The 17,471-nt window shown below is 50.8% G+C and overlaps 1 protein-coding gene across 3 annotated transcripts; it reads left to right on the forward strand.

Annotated features, from left to right (window-relative positions):
• Positions 1-4,220: 4,220 nt before the first annotated feature.
• Arx (aristaless related homeobox) lies at positions 4,221-16,295 on the forward strand. Of its 3 annotated transcripts, XM_028881685.2 has the most exons (6): positions 4,221-4,308; positions 4,426-4,674; positions 6,380-7,268; positions 9,770-9,815; positions 12,481-12,809; positions 15,109-16,295. In XM_028881685.2, the coding sequence occupies exons 2-6, from the start codon at positions 4,479-4,481 to the stop codon at positions 15,347-15,349; spliced, it is 1,701 nt and encodes a 566-aa protein (XP_028737518.1). In that variant the 5' UTR covers positions 4,221-4,308; positions 4,426-4,478; the 3' UTR covers positions 15,350-16,295. The 3 variants fall into 3 exon arrangements, with proteins under 3 accessions (XP_028737518.1, XP_028737517.1, XP_037054970.1); XM_028881684.2 differs by having other exon boundaries at positions 4,250-4,674; XM_037199075.1 differs by lacking the exon at positions 15,109-16,295 and adding an exon at positions 13,298-14,609 and having other exon boundaries at positions 4,258-4,674.
• Positions 16,296-17,471: the final 1,176 nt, after the last annotated feature.

Below are 17,471 nucleotides of genomic sequence, written 5' to 3' on the forward strand. Positions count from 1 at the left end.
GGAAGGTGTCTTCCTAGGGAATCCAAGTTACTAGTACCTTTGGACTTCTCCAGGGCTGCTCCTTTGAAAACACATCAACAAACCGGATCCACAGACGGTTCTCAGCAGCCTCGGGAAAACTGAGGCAAGGGTAGGCGTGAAGGGTAAATTGGTGTGCGGGCGAGGGGGGGGGTAGACAGAGAAGGTGAGGGCAAGTTCTAGGCAAGCAGATTATGTCACATTTCCTCCTATTACCAGACTTCCAGGAGGAAAAACCTCGATTTGTGCATAAAATGCATAGCCTGAAGTGGATAAGACTGTGAAAGCAGCTTTTGAGAAGGTTAACCTTTACTGGTTGGAGTTAAGGGGGGTTGGGGAGGCAAATATTTCTGTTTGTGCCCTCCCGCTCTTCCCAGCACCGGCTGTCAATCGCGAGGCTTGTTATCCTCACAAGGCTTCAGTTTGTTTGCTTGATCTCAGCAAGGTTTTCTTCCACAAGTAGAACTATAATTGCTATAATTCTACTGTATCATTTGGATCATTGCAGTATTGTTGTTTTCTCTCCCTCTTTCTCTCCTCCTAACACTGCAATAACGCGCTCCAGTGTTAAATTAGCAGGTTGCAGAAGACCATAAATGAATGAAAGTTTGTTAAAAAAAAAAAAAAGGAAGAAGAAGAAATTAAATAAATAAAGCAGCAAAATGACTTGGCAAACGGGATAACACATCACAGAGAATCCTTGCGTGTAATCAGGACTTATTGTCTTCCCTTCCAATGGCTTCCAAATTGGTCGACAGACTCCAATGAAGTTTATTTCTATTGTTTAAATATATGTTTTGAAGAGGTTGAGCATAATTTAAGGGGACCTGAGCCATCCGGTGCTACTGGAAGCCCATTACAGCTTTATTTATCTATGTGTATATTGCACAATAAATTAAAACATCTCAAATGGAAAGTGTGCGAGGTTAACTCTCCTCCAAACATCCCCCCCGATAAAGACATCTAACTGCCACCCCCTTATCATGTATTTCTTGAAAATATAATTTTGAAACTACAGTGTAGAATTAGCTCTCTTGCCACAGAAAGAAAGGGGTCTCCTCCATTCACCTCCGCCAGTTGTGGAGACAAGCCCCATTTTTCACCATAAACAACAAATTTGAACATGTCTGACTCTCACTTCCAGTCATTATTGTCGTTTTTATTTTAGTGACTGAGTTTAAAAACAGACGATCCAGAAAACGTTGTTTTTCAAGCAGCTCCGGCAAAGCAAACCAGCACTTCAGACCTCAGAGGTTAAGAGCCAGGAGTTGTTACTAGAAACATACAAAAATTTCTTTAAGTTACCACTAAAATGAAATTACCTTCTATTCATGGATACAGAAAGTGTAAAAGTGAGGTGAAAAAGAGAGAGAAATATCATATTGCTAGCAGCGTGAATATTCAATTGAGCTAAATTATGTGCCCTTTTATACATGGTACTATAGTCAAATTTTTAAAAGGCTGTGTGCTCGGCACATGGATTAAATTCTCCCTAGATATTAGAAGCATCATTTCATTTTCTAAAACTGACATGTAGGATAGCAGCACATTTTAAGCCCACATTAAAATTAGATTCTGGGGAGACACTGTTAGACTTTGCCACCCCATCCAGCGAATTAGAAAAAGTTTCCTGTCATTTTTTTCCCTAATTAATCTGTGGGAAATGGAGTCAGTTGTAGATTCTGAAGTTGGGTGTTGAATTGTGATAAATCTCAGGGTCGCTAAGTGTACAGAAAAGTAGTTCAGGCCCTCCTCCCCAAGTTGAATACATGTGCCTCCTTCACTTGAAAAGACTGATTAGAAAATATTAAAAATAAAATAACAGAACAAAGAAGACTAGAGTTTTCACACAGGTCTTAAAAACCCGTCTTTATATTCCATTAATAGAATTAGATTTAATTCCAAGGATCATTAAGTCAGAATCAGAAACTCTATGTTAACCTCCCCCTTTACAGTGGGTGATTAAAATTAGAATACACCCCCATCAGAAAGTCCGACTTCTTTTAAAAGAAGAACAGCTGCAGAGGGGAGGGGGAGGGCGATGGAGGCGAAGAAGTCTTCCACCGAGAGTCTGAAACCCCTTAGGGCGTTCAGAAATGTTTTGTGCATTTGTGACCCTTTTTATTTAACACGGTCTTTATTGGATTCATGTTCATCCCACTCCCTGCGTGTGCGGAGCCCACTCTGAAGCCACGGAGCCACCGGCAGCCGGGTCTTGCGGATTTCCGATGCGGGACCCGCGGAGGGGGAAAAGTGTTTCTGTTTCCACCAACACCCCCGCCCCGCGCCCAGCCATCAGCTTCAGGGACGCCTGTGAGGGTCTTTGGCTGGAACCTCGAGGAAAACGTAGGCGTCCTTATATCCCTGGGCTGCCCTGAGACCCCAGGGCTAACTAAGAAGGGCCAGGGAGGGGAACAGGAACGGCGAACAAGCATAACATTAGCTTAAAGCTAGATGAGACCATATGAAAACACCAAAAGGCGAGGATGCAAACAGAACCCCAAAAGACAGAAGTCTAGTCCAGATACCTTGGGATCTAGAGGGCATAAGAGAAAATCAAATGTCAAGATAACTCTCAGTCCCTTCTCTGCTCTGCTCCCACCACTGGAGTGTAGGAAAACCGTGTTGAGAAGCCACGAAAATACCTAAGAGACAGAGATATGGAGGGACAGGGACAAATCCTTTACACTCCGTTTTACTATTACTACTAGTAGTGTGGCTTTAGTATTAGTAGTGTTAATGTGTATGTCCCCAAGCCTTTACCTCCTCAAGTCGTGTTGAGGACTCCTACCAAGCCAGCCCCATCTATGTGCCACCCACCCACTAGCATCCAAGAGTTATGCAGATGTTGATGGCTAGAAAAAAATCCCAGTTAGGTATTCTTGTATTTTTAAATACTGACTGTAAGTGATTCAAGTATAATCCTTTGTAAAACGTTTTCTCTTTGACACATTGAAGGGGCTGAGAGAAGAAAACCTGGCATGGATTCCCCTTCCCCGACCTCTCACCCACCTCCCTCACCCCAGCCCCGCCAATGCCAAGGCCCTAGCTGTCCCTTGGAACCTGCACCTAGGCAGTGAAGATGTCCGTCCTGGCTCCTCTCAGGGATCCACCCAACTTCAGTCAGGGTTGGGTGGAGATTCCCTGGGTAACCAATGCTGGGAGCTGTTTGGGAAGAAAGTGGTTCCCCCTAAGGCTCTCCTCCCTCACTTTTGATAATGGGGGCCAGTCACAAAATTCAAAATTTTAGGCATTTCGACTTGGTTCAAGGTGAATATGGGTCCCTTCTGTTCTAGGGAACTGAGAACCACAGTTCTTCAGTGCAGGGGTTTCAAACCCCAGGCACTCGAGGATGAATAGCCTGAATAGCCGGATGGTGACAGCCTAACACAGACGAATTTAGGGAAGTAGGGAAGACGGAGAAGCGTCAGGAGGGAAAGGGGGCTCTCTCAGTCTCTTCCCCAGTCTCCCTCTGGGACTCGCACTCACTCGCCAGTCCCTTTCGCCTCTCTGGATACTCCAGGGAAGGCTGTGCGCCTTTGGCAGAGCTCTCTGTGTTTAAGGGTCTGTTTTCTCATTCCAGAGTTAAAAACGGAGACAGAGAATGTTGGGAACCGATATTAACAAGAGAGCAACAGATAGGCTCTGCATAAAGACAAATAGCTCTAGGCTTTGAGCCACAAGAGAAAACCAAAGGCTCAGACAGCAGATGTTTCCGCCTGGTACGTCGGAGGCCCATTTGTCCTAGAGAGTATGGTGACTGAACAGCACTGAGGTCAAGACGCTGTCCTAGGAGGACAAAGCCGGTTTTGAAAAGCTCCAGGTCGCTCTCAACCAGAGCCTTACGGCTTCACCTCCAGGGAGCTAGGTCCTCTGGATGGTGGAAGGGGAGTCCACAGACCACGTGGCACCCACAAGCCTAGCACCCAAAATGAGCTAGAGCTAGGAGCAACCCTTAAGACTTAAAGGAGGAACTACAAGAAAACGATGGAAAACGTTGAAAGTTTTTAGTTTAGAGAAAGAGAGAGAGAAAGAAAAAGAAATTTGGCTCCGGTGCGTGCCAGCTGCTAGTCCCCTGCCCCCACCCTCGCTGCCGGCCCCTCCGGAATCCAGTTCGGGCTTTGCGCTGTGCCGGCAGGCCGACGCAGCCCAGCCTCTGCCGAGAGCCAATCAGAGAGCTCCTCCCAGCACGTGGAGCAGAGAGACTCCAGAGCTCCGCGGCCCGCGGCTCACTACTCTTCTAACCGCTTGTCCTGAGCGCGCGGAGGACGAGCTCCGGCCGAGACCAGGGTGAGAGCCCCGTAGCCCGCCACCGAGGGAGACAGAGAGGGACAAAGATCTCGGTAATATTTGCTATAATCAGCCTCCCAAACTACCCCCAGCACACTCACTCATCCCACCCCCCAGGAGAGGCAGCCCGGAGGTCCGCTCTCTGAGCCCGGGGGGAAAAAGCTCCAGCCATGAGCAACCAGTACCAGGAAGAAGGCTGCTCCGAGAGGCCCGAGTGCAAGAGTAAATCTCCAACTTTGCTCTCCTCCTACTGCATCGACAGCATCCTGGGCCGGAGAAGCCCGTGCAAAATGAGGCTTCTAGGAGCCGCGCAGAGCTTGCCTGCCCCGCTGGCCAGCCGCGCGGACCAGGAAAAAGCCATGCAAGGTAAGGTTGTGCCGGTCGGGCACCTATGGGAGGACGTGGGACGTTGGTTTGAATGTTTGCTATTTGGGGACCAGGGGCCTGGGGGTTGTCAAGTTGGAGACGTAGGAAAGAGAGGAAACAACTCCGGGGCCTGGGGCCTTAGAGAGACTGTCTCTACCTCGCTTTTCGGAAAAGGCAGCAGAGACCCAGCTTCACTTGGGGGGGGGGGGCGGTACGACTCTTAGATGCTCGGTGTTAGTGGTTTAAAAGTCTCTTTAGGTTGGCCTTGGGTGTACCCTGAATAGCTCTGATAGGTCCGAAACAGCAGACGGTCTTAAAAGCCTTTAGCAGCAACTTAATGCAGACAAGTAAGTCAAAAGCTAAGGGGTGGTGGTGGTGGTGTCTTCAGGCAAGATGAACTTTAGCCTGTCCCCCTCGGAAGATTTCTTCATACGGAGTGGTTTGCGTTCCTTTTTAGTTTTTAATTGTACAGTATTGGTGACCTTTTAAATGCAAGTGTTGCAGAAAACATTTCCCCAGGGTTCTCCAAACGCAACTTACTGTATTTGAAATGCATGAAATGTGTGACTTCTGGGTGCTACTTTTCTCTGCTGTTTTTTTTTTTTTAAAGAGTTGAGATGTTTAAAGTCTTTTATTTTCTGAAATTAAAAAATCCAGAACAAGTGTCATTTGGCCCTCCGAACCTCTTATACTCGAGTTTCGCCTTGAGCTGGATGCGGAAGTGTTGCAGGCAAAGAAGTGTTGGTGTCTTTTAAATCCAAAACCAGTGATCCAGCAGCAACACCATTTGGAAGACTGGAGCGAAAGGCTGAGAATGAGCCCTCTAAAATAAAACTGACTTTTTCCTTTTCTTTTTTTAGCCTGCAAGGGCACCTGTGCCAGGCGCTTCTTCCCAGGGAAGGAGCGGCCTGTGCCTGTTGCACCCCACCCTGTCCCCACTCCAGGCGTTTCTTAACACAGTTTCTCCAGGATGATTTTTTTTTCTTTGCCCTTTTGAGCTAGGAATCCCTGCCTCCTGCGGCTGTGGGCTGTTGGGGCAGGGCGGGTGTTCAGGGCTGTGAGGCCCAGGCGGTTTCGCCCCGCAGGGGTCGCCCGCGGGGCAGCGCCCGTCTTGCTAGCCTGGGGCCCCTGTGACAGAACAGCTGGCCGAGGTCGAGCGCGAAGTTTTCAGAGTAGTGGTGATTTAAGTTGTTCGATTTTTAAAAAATTCGCCCCACCCCAAAATGGAGAGAAGAAAAAGAGAGAAAGGAATGAAATAAGAAGTAAAGTGGAATCATGGAACGAACGAACGAAAGAAAGAAAGAAAGAAAGAAAGAAAGAAAGAAAGAAAGAAAGAAAGAAAGAAAGAAAGAAAGAAAGAGTAGAGACGAAAGAGATGAGAAAAGGAAAGGAGTGGGGAGAAAGTAGAAAGAGAAGGAAAGAAGTAAAGGTGGGCACGAAAGGAGTAGGTATGTGAAAGGAAGAAAGAAATAAAGGGCTGGTTGAGAAAGGAAGGAAGGAAGGAAGGAAGGTAAAGGGCGGACTGGGGCACATGAGAGAAGAAGAAGAAGAAAGAAAAAGGAAGTATGGAAAGTGTGCTAGAAAGGGGAGCTGAGTCCGATGGTAGGGGGCACAGAGGCAACCGAGCAGGCCGGCTCCCAACAGCTACGAGGCTGGGGGAAAAAATGGTCGGGCGAGCACGCTGACCACTCTTCCTTGCCCGCAGGCTCTCCCAAGGGCAGCAGCGCCCCGTTCGAGGCTGAGCTGCACCTGCCACCCAAACTGCGGCGCCTGTACGGCCCCGGTGGGGGCCGCCTCCTCCAGGGCGCCGCGGCAGCGGCGGCGGCGGCGGCCGCGGCGGCGGCGGCGGCAGCCACGACCACCGGCACCCCGGGTCCTCGTGGAGAGGTACCGCCACCGCCACCGCCCGCCGCGCGGCCAGGGGAGCGTCAAGACAGCGCCGGGGCCGCGGCCGCCGTCGCCGCCGCCGCCGCCTGGGATACACTCAAGATCAGCCAGGCACCGCAGGTGAGCATCAGCCGCAGCAAGTCGTACCGCGAGAACGGGGCGCCCTTCGTGCCACCGCCGCCCGCGCTCGACGAGCTGGGTGGCCCGGGGGGCGTCGCGCACCCCGAGGAGCGCCTGGGCGCGGCCAGCGGACCCGGCAGTGCCCCGGCGGCTGGTGGTGGCACGGCCGCCGAGGACGACGAGGAGGAGCTCTTAGAGGACGAAGAGGATGAAGATGAGGAAGAGGAGCTGCTGGAGGACGACGAGGAGGAGTTGCTAGAGGATGATGCCCGGGCGCTGCTCAAGGAGCCCCGGCGCTGCTCTGTGGCCGCCACCGGCACGGTGACCGCCGCCGCCGCGGCCGCCGCCGCTGCCGCCGTGGCCACCGAGGGCGGAGAGCTGTCGCCCAAGGAAGAGCTGTTGCTGCACCCCGAGGACGCCGAGGGCAAGGACGGCGAGGACAGCGTGTGCCTGTCGGCGGGCAGCGACTCAGAGGAGGGGCTGCTGAAGCGCAAACAGAGGCGCTACCGCACCACGTTCACCAGCTACCAGCTGGAGGAACTGGAGCGGGCCTTCCAGAAGACGCACTACCCGGACGTCTTCACCAGGTATGTGGCCCGGGTGGTGGCTGCGCACAGCACCGGCCGAAGGGCCCATGAGGGCGGAATAGAGGGGGGATGCTTGGCCAAATATGATCCTTTGGCTCCCCGTGTACGTACACACACACACACACACACACACACACACACACACACACACACACACACACACACGCTTTGAGTTTCAGTTGGTGTGGTTTCTTTCTGTCCCAAAGTCCTTCTGCTTTGTTTCCAAATGGCAAGTTTTAGAGCCAAACAGCCTCTCCAAAGAGCACCCAAAGCGACCACATTGGGCAGGCACATGGGACTGCTCCCAGTGCTGAGGCTGGGGCCAGGTGCTGGCTAGGCACAAGACCCACTTGTCGCCCCTTTCGGTAGGAGAGCAGGCGCTATTTTTGATCCGTGTACTGTGCGCTGTCCACCCTCGCCCGGTGGCCCAGGAGTCTAGTGGGTATCAGTTACGTTGTTCTCAGGAAAACTGGAGCCCTTGCCTTCGGAGAAGATCTTTAAAAAGATCTGAGTTTTTTTTGTCACTTGGGGACTCCTGAAACAACCAAAGAAGTCGGAACTAAGCAGTGGTCGGTGTCTCTGTGCACCAGAAACCAGCCAGAACATTCCCCTGTGGTCCCGGTCTTCACCATGCCCACTCCATAACTTTACTGTAAACGGGTTGATGGGGTGGACCACGATTTCTGGAAACGTGGCAGTTAGTAAACCAAGCAGCTGAAGTGGGGGTGGGAACAGGACTGTGTCTCATGGACTAGTGTCCACTGAACTTCCCAATCTGAGAAACTTGGACCGGGTGGGGTAGCTGAGCCTCGGAGCCCCTGCTCATTCAGCCGACCTGGGAGTACCAGCAGGCTTGGAGCCTTTCCCACCCCAAGTCCAAGATTTTGGCTCAGACTAGGAGCCAGGACTGGGGGCAAATGTGAGAAGAAAGAAAGAGACGGGTCCCCCAGGGAGAACAGAGAATGAGACCTGTGAGTGCCTGGCTCGCGCGCTCCTCAAACCCGGCAGTTCCTTCGCAGGAGACGTGTGCAGCTTTTCAATGTGCATTTTCGACGGGGAAAGCTGCCTGTCCTTTTGAACCAGAGAAATCTCTGCTTAGAATCAAGACCTGAGCCAACTCCAAAACATAGTTGGTCTGGCAGTTGCCAAACTCTTGTAGCCAGAAGCAACCAAAAAGTAAATTTAATACAGGCAAGTGCACTGAAAGTTGGTCCTTCTCAGTGTCACTCAGCCTTTCCCTTGTTTTTGAAGACAGAAATAAAACTCCAAGTCAGCGTGTGCTATCACATAGCTAACTGGACCACCGCTTTGATTTTATTTTATTTTATTTTTTGCGTTTATCCGACATGCGTACTTAAAAAGGAGAAAAAAAAAGACAGTGTCGCTTAGCATCCATGTCCTCCCTTTTTAGCTTGTCGGGGAGACTAAAGTACAAGACCTGGGCCGTTTCTCTTCCTCGCCCCACCCCCATCTCCTTCCAGCTCAGCAGGCCTAGCTCAGGGTCTATAGCCCAGCCAGGCTAGAGTGGAGTTCAGATTTGCTGGTGCTCTCCGAAAAAGGGAGGGGGTGGGACGAGTGTTCAAAAGAAGGTGTTTAGTGAACTGATCTTTTTTTCCCTCGTGCTGAGGAAGTTTCAGGGGCCGACCTGATCCTGTGGGCAGCGCAGACTCAGGCCCAGGCTTGGGCAGCTCCACTCCTTCATATTAGGGAGTAGAGAGCCAATTATTCTCGGCGCGCTCATATTTTCGGTAAACAGGTCGTAAGCCGTTTTATAGCATCTTAATGGTTTCCTATTTGCCTTAATTGTCGCAGTAATAACTGCAATAACGGGGTAGGGTTTCAGCTAAATTGACTTCCCCTGAGATGGGCAGGGTTTGTAGTGGGCACTGGAGTCAGGAGGTGCGCAGAATTTTGTTTAATCGAAAAATTACCCCACTGAACTCTTAACAAGCTTAACATATCTCCAGAGGGTAATGGGGAGTGTGACCTAAGAGGGTGAGGGAGGGAAGGAGGGGGGAGGGGGCGATGGAGGAAAGACAGAGAGCTGGAAAGGGGGCAAGAAGGGAAGGGGGGGGTATTTTTTTTAAGAAGGCAAAACAAAGCCAAGAGGGCAGAAAACAAAAATTGTAGTTGATTGCTGAACTCTTCTCCCATTTAGTGTTTGGATGAAACAGGGCATGAGCACTCTGTGTGTGTGTGTGTGTGTGTGTGTGTGTGTGTGTGTGTGTGTGTCTTTTCCCATCCTACTCTAAGACTGAGAGAAAACTCATTTTTCTAAGTTTGAAGACTTAGGGACTCAAGAATCCACCCCGTCACACTATATGATACAACATAATGTGTAATATTTTGTATCTGTCACTGTGCTGGGTTTTTTTCTGTTTTCAGTCAAATCCGTGGACTTGGGGTGTGGACTGGAAGAGGCCTTCATGAAGGGGAAGGTGGCCGAGGGAGAGCTGCTGGGCCTCTGATGACCCTTCTGTCTCAATGTTGCTTTCTTACAGGGAGGAGCTGGCCATGAGACTGGACCTGACTGAGGCTCGAGTCCAGGTGAGCTCCAAGAAGGGAAGAAAGAGGGCTGGGGTGGTGTTGGGGGTTGCCCTCCAGATAAAAAGAAGAGGATCCAAATCGGAAAGGTAGATCCAAGCACTCACACACAGAACGACATTTCAAAAGCAAGCTGCAAACTGGCAAGTCGGAGGAGAAGGTTTCTCAGTTTGGGAGCTCAAAGTAGTCCAGTATCAAAACATGGGTTTTCTAGTGTCTGAGCCTGCAATTCAGCAGCCCCCCACCCAAACCTGGTACCCAAGGCCCCTATAGAAAAAACAATCCACCAGCAGACTTCTCCTGATTGAAATAATGGGATGGAGCATGGATTTGGTTGTTAGACAAATCCGCTCAGCTCCAAGCAGGTATTTGGCTGCGATTAAGTCTCCAATCGGGCTTCATAAAAGCCCACTTAGTGCTAGAACAAACAGGGCCATTTGAAGGCAAAATGCTGTTTGATTTCCCCTCCGCCCTGCACAAGGAGCTAGCTAATGCTATTTGATTTCCCATTTTTTATAGCAATGAGCCCACATTGATCTAATAGGGAGTGAGTGCAATGCTATTAAAGGTGTTTGCAGCCCCATACCAGAGTGCATTTCCGAACCCAGGCCTCATAACCAAAGAGACGATCAACACTGGGCAGCCCCGATGGCCAACAGAAAACAGATGTCCCCGGGTTAGGAGCTGAGTGAATCACTTTACAGTCAAAATCAAGCGCTGATAAAGCACAATAAATTCCATATGGCTCATTTAATACACAACAGCTTCTTGCATTAGAGGGCTAATGATGCGGCTTGTCCCCTCCTTTCTGTTGACACATTTCTCCATTGTCAAACAGAGATGTGACAGCAACTCCACATTTTCAGCTCAGGGGAACAAGTCGTGGGAAAGTTAAATAACTTTTTAAAAGAAAGAGAGTGCCCCTCCCCTTCTCCTCTCCCCACTATTCACTGGAGAAGATGTAATTAAGTGAATATGAATTATCAGAGTCCTTTCGTTTACCTTTGGGGGCCTCAGAGGTATTAATTCAATAATGAGGAATTGCAGGGGACATCTTGATAATTGCAGTTGAGCCAGAGAGCCCAAGAGACAGCCGATCTCTCTTTAGAAAGGATTCCATGTTATTTAAGGCCTCTCTGCCCCCACTTCCCCTTCCTTTATTCCTTTCCCTACGATCAAGGAATGGTGGATATTCTTGTCTAGACGGTTGAATGTGAGAAAGCTGCCCGCCCAGCCTAATCTAACTACATACAGTCTAACTTTGTCAAGCTGGTGAGTCTTCAAGTTAGAGCATTTCTACAATGCCCACATGGATTATTTGAAGGCTGCCAAATGTTATGGCCCCCTTCCCCCAGAACCTTAAGTAATCAGTCAGTTTGGATTCTTGATTTTTTTTTTTTCTTGTCCTGGATGACTGGCTAGAAGTCCAACCAAGCTTAGCTGCTAATGTAACTCACCCCCAGCCAGGCTGGAAATTTGAAATATCTGAATGTGACAATTCACATTATACTTTGATATAATTCCGTATAGCCCTAGAGTTCATTCTTAATTTTTAGACTCCTGTGCAGTCACAAACTCAGCTCTAAAAATATTAATGCCTTCTGGGAAGAAGGAACATAGCTTCTGAGCTGTGGGAGTGATGAGCAGGTCACACAAAAATGATTTCATGCCTTGGGGGGATATTTTTAGATGATGGTGGCTGCCATGTTTTAGGTGAAGGTCTATGTTCAAAGTGCTTCTTATTAACAATTAGGAAAATACCTCAGGATGGAAACCTCCTCCAAGCCTGGAACTATCTTATTTAAAGAACCAAGTGAAAGCACATTCCCCCAGAAAAAAGGAAGGCCCTGTTTTCTTTGAAGATGGGGCAGCCTGTCCTTTGATTCCCTGTATTTACGTGGTCCTGCATAAACCCTCCCAGTAGTCAGTGATGTCTCATCCAGAGCCCCCAAAGACAGCTTGTTTTGGACCCCCTTTCTCACTTTATGAACAATCAGGCCTCTAAAATGTACAGCTGCTTTTCACTTACTGGAAGCAGTTCCCTCCTCTCTTCCAACCCTATCCAAATTCTAGACCCTAGTACAGTGCACTTACTGTTCAGTAGCTATTTTATTTTTGCAAAAACAAAAATAAACGAGCTCCCTGCTTCGCTTTTTAATAGAGAGCAGACATTGCCTGGGCTCTTGGGTAAGCCTGAAATATGTGACAGTCTTGAATGTGCAGAATGTGGTTCATGGCTTGATGCCTGCCTATGTCCAACACGACTATGTGTTTTCATGTGTTGCCTTTATGCATTCTTCATTAGAATCTTATAAGAAAAGTGTTTTGGCCCCATTTTACAGATTAGAAAACTGAGGTCCAGAGAGGTTTAAGTGACCTAAATAAAATCTTGAAGGAAAAAAGGGTCAGCCCAGACAGGGCAACTTAGCTGTCCCCATGTTTTAACTTTCCTGACTCTTGGAAGCCCGGAATAGATAAGGCACCACTTTTAAGGGCTTTCTTGTCCAGTGGTTTCTGCTGAATTAAAAAGTCTGGGCTCCTTTTCGCCCAGGGGGTAACAGAAGGCCAAGGTGCTTCAGGAACAATGAAAGGAGGGGGAGAAGGCCCTGCGTGTTGAGGGAAGGAGTGAGCCAGAGCTAAACCATCCAGGCCTCTCACCATTTTGCAGGTGTGGTTCCAGAACCGTCGGGCCAAGTGGCGCAAGCGAGAGAAGGCTGGCGCGCAGACCCATCCCCCGGGGCTGCCCTTTCCCGGGCCTCTCTCGGCCACACACCCCCTCAGCCCCTACCTGGATGCCAGTCCCTTTCCACCGCACCACCCTGCGCTTGACTCGGCCTGGACCGCTGCGGCTGCAGCGGCTGCAGCCGCCTTCCCGAGCCTACCTCCGCCTCCTGGCTCGGCCAGCCTGCCGCCTAGCGGGGCGCCGCTGGGCCTGAGCACTTTTCTAGGAGCAGCGGTGTTCCGGCACCCGGCCTTCATCAGCCCAGCGTTTGGCAGGTAACTGCAGCCTTAAAAAGGCTCTGTCCGTCTGTCTGTCCGTTTTTCTTCTACACAAGCAGATGCTGAGATCAGAGAGGAGGCAGGAGGGGATTATACACATCTTCCTCCTCCCCCCCTCCCCGCAACCTCAGCGACTTTAATCAAACAAAATACTCTCTAATTTCGACTTTAAAAAGAAAAGGAGGTCCTGAAGAGAATGAGTTAGGAGAAAGTAGGAAAGGGGAAGGCAATGGACAGCAAAAACTGTGACAACCGGAAGTGTTCATGATAGCTGTACAAAAGTATGGTTTGAAGGTGCCCCTCCGCCATGGGCAGTTTGAGTGACCAGGCAGAGGCTATAGAGCTGGGAGGGCTTTGAAGTCTTGCAAAAGTGTTTCTGCATGCCACAGAGCCTGGCAGCGTGAGGGACACACTTGGGGTCCCCTACAGGAGCCCAGGAGCCAGGAGGCCCTTCAAGTGCACTGAACTGTTTCTTCTCTTCCCAGACTTTATGTTCCTCATCACTTATATGACCTGATGCCAGCAGTACCCCCATACGTGCAGACCCTGACCCTGACAGCAGTACGAGACCAGGAAATATATGAGCTACCTCATCGCATATAACTCCCTTTCCTTAAGTGAACACTGATGAAATAAAACAATCTGTATAATCACACAGACAAAGAAACAAAGGAGGGGTGTATTAAGTTGGAAAGTGCAGTGAAAATAAAATTGAATGCAGCTTCAATGATCTCTCTTTGGGAGAACAAAGAAATAATAGATTCACCCAACTGCGCAGCTACTTAACAAAAAAAAAATTATCCTCGAGAAAATTGAAAGTAGGACTTGAGGCAAAAATTAATGTACTAAACCACGAAAATATCTAGCGAGTGCCTTAAAGTGCACTTAAGTGGGGTGACTCAGTTTACCTAATGGAACGAGGGCACGTTACGCCCCCTCCAGGTCACCCATTATCCTTTCTTTCTGAAAAAAAAAAAAAAAAAAGTCCTGTGTCTCCTTCCTGCTTTCCTCCCCTCCGACAACCAAAGTCTGTTAGTAAAACTAGGCGAACCCCCGCTGCAACACCCACCGGAGCTTCGGCGAGGTTGGAAGGCGTGGAGGGTGGGGTTGGCACGGTGAGTGGAGAGGACTGGAGAGCAGGAGCAGTGGCTCCAAGAGCCCAGGTGGGCTCATTTCTAATTGAGGAAATTCTGAATTGGCCCCTGGAGGGTCTGGAGCAGGAACCCTTGCAGGGGGGGGCCGAGGGATTGGAAAAACACACCTGATGGCCCCGGGTGGAGGTGAGGGCCCGGGGCGCTCTAGCCTCAGCCGCAGGTCAAGGACGTTTTGAGGAAGGATTGAGAGTAATCCCCACGCGCAGAGTAATCCCAGTGCCACCCGGAGGCGGTGGCGCAGACGCTGGCACTAGTCCCAGCTTAAGGCATTGGCTTGAGTGGTGCAAGGGGCTCCCCAAGCCTGGGAACTATCTGGGGGAGGTGTCTGGGGCTCCAGGAAGGCGGTGGGGAAAGAGAGTCTAGGTGCGGGGCCGCGGCAAGTCCCAGCCGCTGCCTGTGGAGCCGAAATCAACAGGCGGGCGCCCGACATCCCAGCCCTGGGCACCAGCAGTTTAGAAGCGCTCAGGGGGGTGGCTGGGCCAGCGCTAGCGGACCGGACCGGAAGACCAGCACTCACGGCCAGCTCTTCCTGGGCGAAAGGAGGCTCACACTCAGAAAGAGCCCCAGAGAGAGTTTGCAGCATGGGTCTAGGGTAGTTTCTAGCCTACTTTCTGCACCCCTCCCCCATTAGCCTTTTCCTTCTCTCTCTCTCTCTCTCTCTCTCTCTCTCTCTCTCTCTCTCTCTCTCTCTCTCTCTCTCTCTCTCTCTCTCTCTCTCTCTCTCTCTCTCTCTCTCTCTCTCTCTCTCTCTCTCTCTCTCTCTCTCTCTCTCTCTCTCTCTCTCTCGTTTCGTTTTGTTTTGTTTCCCTCGCATTTGTCTGTCTGGTCGCCCACCACTTGCTTTCCCACCAACAGCATTCACTCCAGGAGCTGATCTCGTAACACAGGCTTTCTTAACTGAAAGCCCGAATCCACGCACTTGGGCTTTCTTTTGCTGGTGGGTTCTTGGCTCCGCAAAACCAGCAGCCTACGGCAGCTTCAACCCTGCCGGGTCCCAGCTCGAGCCCTACCAGAGGCCGGACTCCCCCAGCTGCTCGGCGCCCTCTACCCTGGCCACACGGGTGAGGGGTGGCAGGACTCGCTGCCCCGGGAGCCGCGCTCAGTTCACGAGGCCGTGACCGCGCTGTTTGCTCTCCCCACAGGCTCTTTTCCACCATGGCCCCCCTGACCAGCGCGTCGACCGCGGCTGCGCTCCTGAGACAGCCCACACCCGCGGTGGAGGGCGCAGTGGCTTCGGGCGCGCTGGCCGACCCGGCCACCGCCGCCGCAGACAGACGCGCGTCCAGCATAGCGGCGCTGAGGCTGAAGGCCAAGGAGCACGCCGCGCAGCTCACGCAGCTCAACATCCTGCCGGGCACCAGCACGGGCAAGGAGGTGTGCTAAAGGCTCCCCTCCACCCTCGCGCCCCCTGGGCGCGCCCCGAAAGGTCACCTCACTCAGCATCACTCAAGACCAAATGGAAACAGAGGACCAGCACACTCCCAAGATGGCACAGACAGAGCGCAGCCGCCTTCGCAGCAGCTTGGATGCGGACAAGGCAGCTCTTGGCGCTAAAGGACGTGACACCTCTTCCGCTGGCTGTCCACCTGCCCCTGCCCCCCCCCCCGCCCCTACCCCTACCCCTGCCACTGCCACCGTTGCTCCAAGTCGAACGTCCACTCTCCCATTCTTACCTTACTGAAATTAACGGGGAAGGTTTCTCCCCAAGATGCCTACTATTGAAGTTTAAAAAATTAAAAGCCCAACCTTCTCTTCCTCCGTAGCTTTTCTTTTGAATAGCATTTTGGCGCTCTAAGTTGATTTCAGCGCAGGCCCGGCTAGACGCCAGGGCAAGGGAAGCAAATGCGTATCTGTAAGATAGCTAACAGTGCACTTAAAGGAAAGGGGCGTCTCGTTCTTGTTCTCTTCTTTATCATACACCAACCAAGGTTTTTATATCAAACCAAAGGGAAATACTCTGCTAGAATATGGACTGTTGAAGTCACCAAACTGTGATTATTGATTCTGTACATACCATTGTTATTAAAAAAAAAAAGAACAGAGCTTTGTATATTTGAAATGTTATAACGCAATTGCACTCAGCGTGGTATGGTAAAAGTTTGTCCTCCTGTAGATTCTTACTGTGTTGTAGATACGGTAGGGTTCTAGACAAATATTTATGTACTCAAGCCCTTTATTTAACTTATTAACGGTAGAGGCTTCGGAAACCTTCAAGATAAAGGCAATGGTACAGTACTTTTGTGTAATGTGTAATTGTTATCACTTTTCCTTGCTATCTAGTGGAGAAGTGTCACGCTCAAAATAAAAAAAAAATATATGTTTAACAAAAGGAAGTGTGAATGCGCTATGGAGACCCTGAGGGGACAGTACAAGCCCCTATCCCCCACTGAGACCAAGAGTAGTCTCTGCTGCTGTAGCAGCTCTTGAATTTATATGCACGTGCATCTTCCGGGCAGAGGCCCCTGGTTTGAAAGTGATACTCAAAAGGATATCACAGTAGTGCTTTCCAAGAGCATCACCGAGTTCTGTCGCAACTGGTGCTGAGAATCCGGGGCCAGGGAGATTGTAGGGTGGGTCCCATGGTAGGTGGGTGTATAGTAGCTGTTGCTGACAACCATGAAAAGAGAAGTTTGGAATTTGGAGCAAGCGGAATCTTGGTTGGAAGGCAAAGGAAGCTGTTCGTGGAAAGTGCCACGTAGCAAGGAAGTGCGCAGTCCAATATGACAGGTAGTGGCTAGAGCAAGCAGCGGAGGCGCTGGCTTCTGAGGGGGCGGGCTTGGTGGAACACTAGTAGGGAGGGGGGAAGGAGGGAGTAGAGAGAGGGAGAGGAGAGGGGAAGGGAGGGAGGGAGGGAGGGAGGGAGGGAGGGAGGGAGAGAGAGAGAGAGAGAGAGAGAGAGAGAGAGAGAGAGAGAGAGAGAGAGAGAGAAACGCTGGAAGAGTGATGGAAAGGCAGCTATGGGTATCTAAGTGGCAGATCTTAACTCGACAAATGTCATTACTTCACTTATCTAGACATTGGGAAATGTATACATTAAAAAATATATCCAAACAGTTAAGGTTTTGCCAGGAGACCCAAACAGATTTGGCATCTTTCACCCCCTGGGCTCATCCCTCCCGCGGCGGGAACCATAGCTCCCCCCTCTCGGGGACCCTGCCCGCGCCCCTTCGGGTGACCTCTCGGTGGAAGCTCGCCCGCGGGGGGCTGGGTCTTGCCAATGCTCCCAGGGTGATGGGAAAGGGAAGAGAAGCTTAATTAGTTTCAATTTGCAGCAATTAGCGCGCCGGACCTTTGGGGAGAGGGGCAGGCGGGAAGGGGGGCTGCGCGGCGTGACTACGGCAGCTCACAGAGCAGAGAACCGCCGCCCCGCCAAGACGCCAACGACCACGGGGGGCGCGGGCGCGCCTTGTTAGCAGGAGGTGGGGAGCTGGGTCCCTTGGCAGCCTTAGCGAAGGTGCAGACTCAGGCAGAGGTCAACAGTCCTGGGGTACCATGCCTGTCTGGG

The sequence above is a fragment of the Peromyscus leucopus genome, chromosome X, assembly GCF_004664715.2.
Source record: "Peromyscus leucopus breed LL Stock chromosome X, UCI_PerLeu_2.1, whole genome shotgun sequence".
Lineage (NCBI taxonomy): Eukaryota > Metazoa > Chordata > Mammalia > Rodentia > Cricetidae > Peromyscus > Peromyscus leucopus.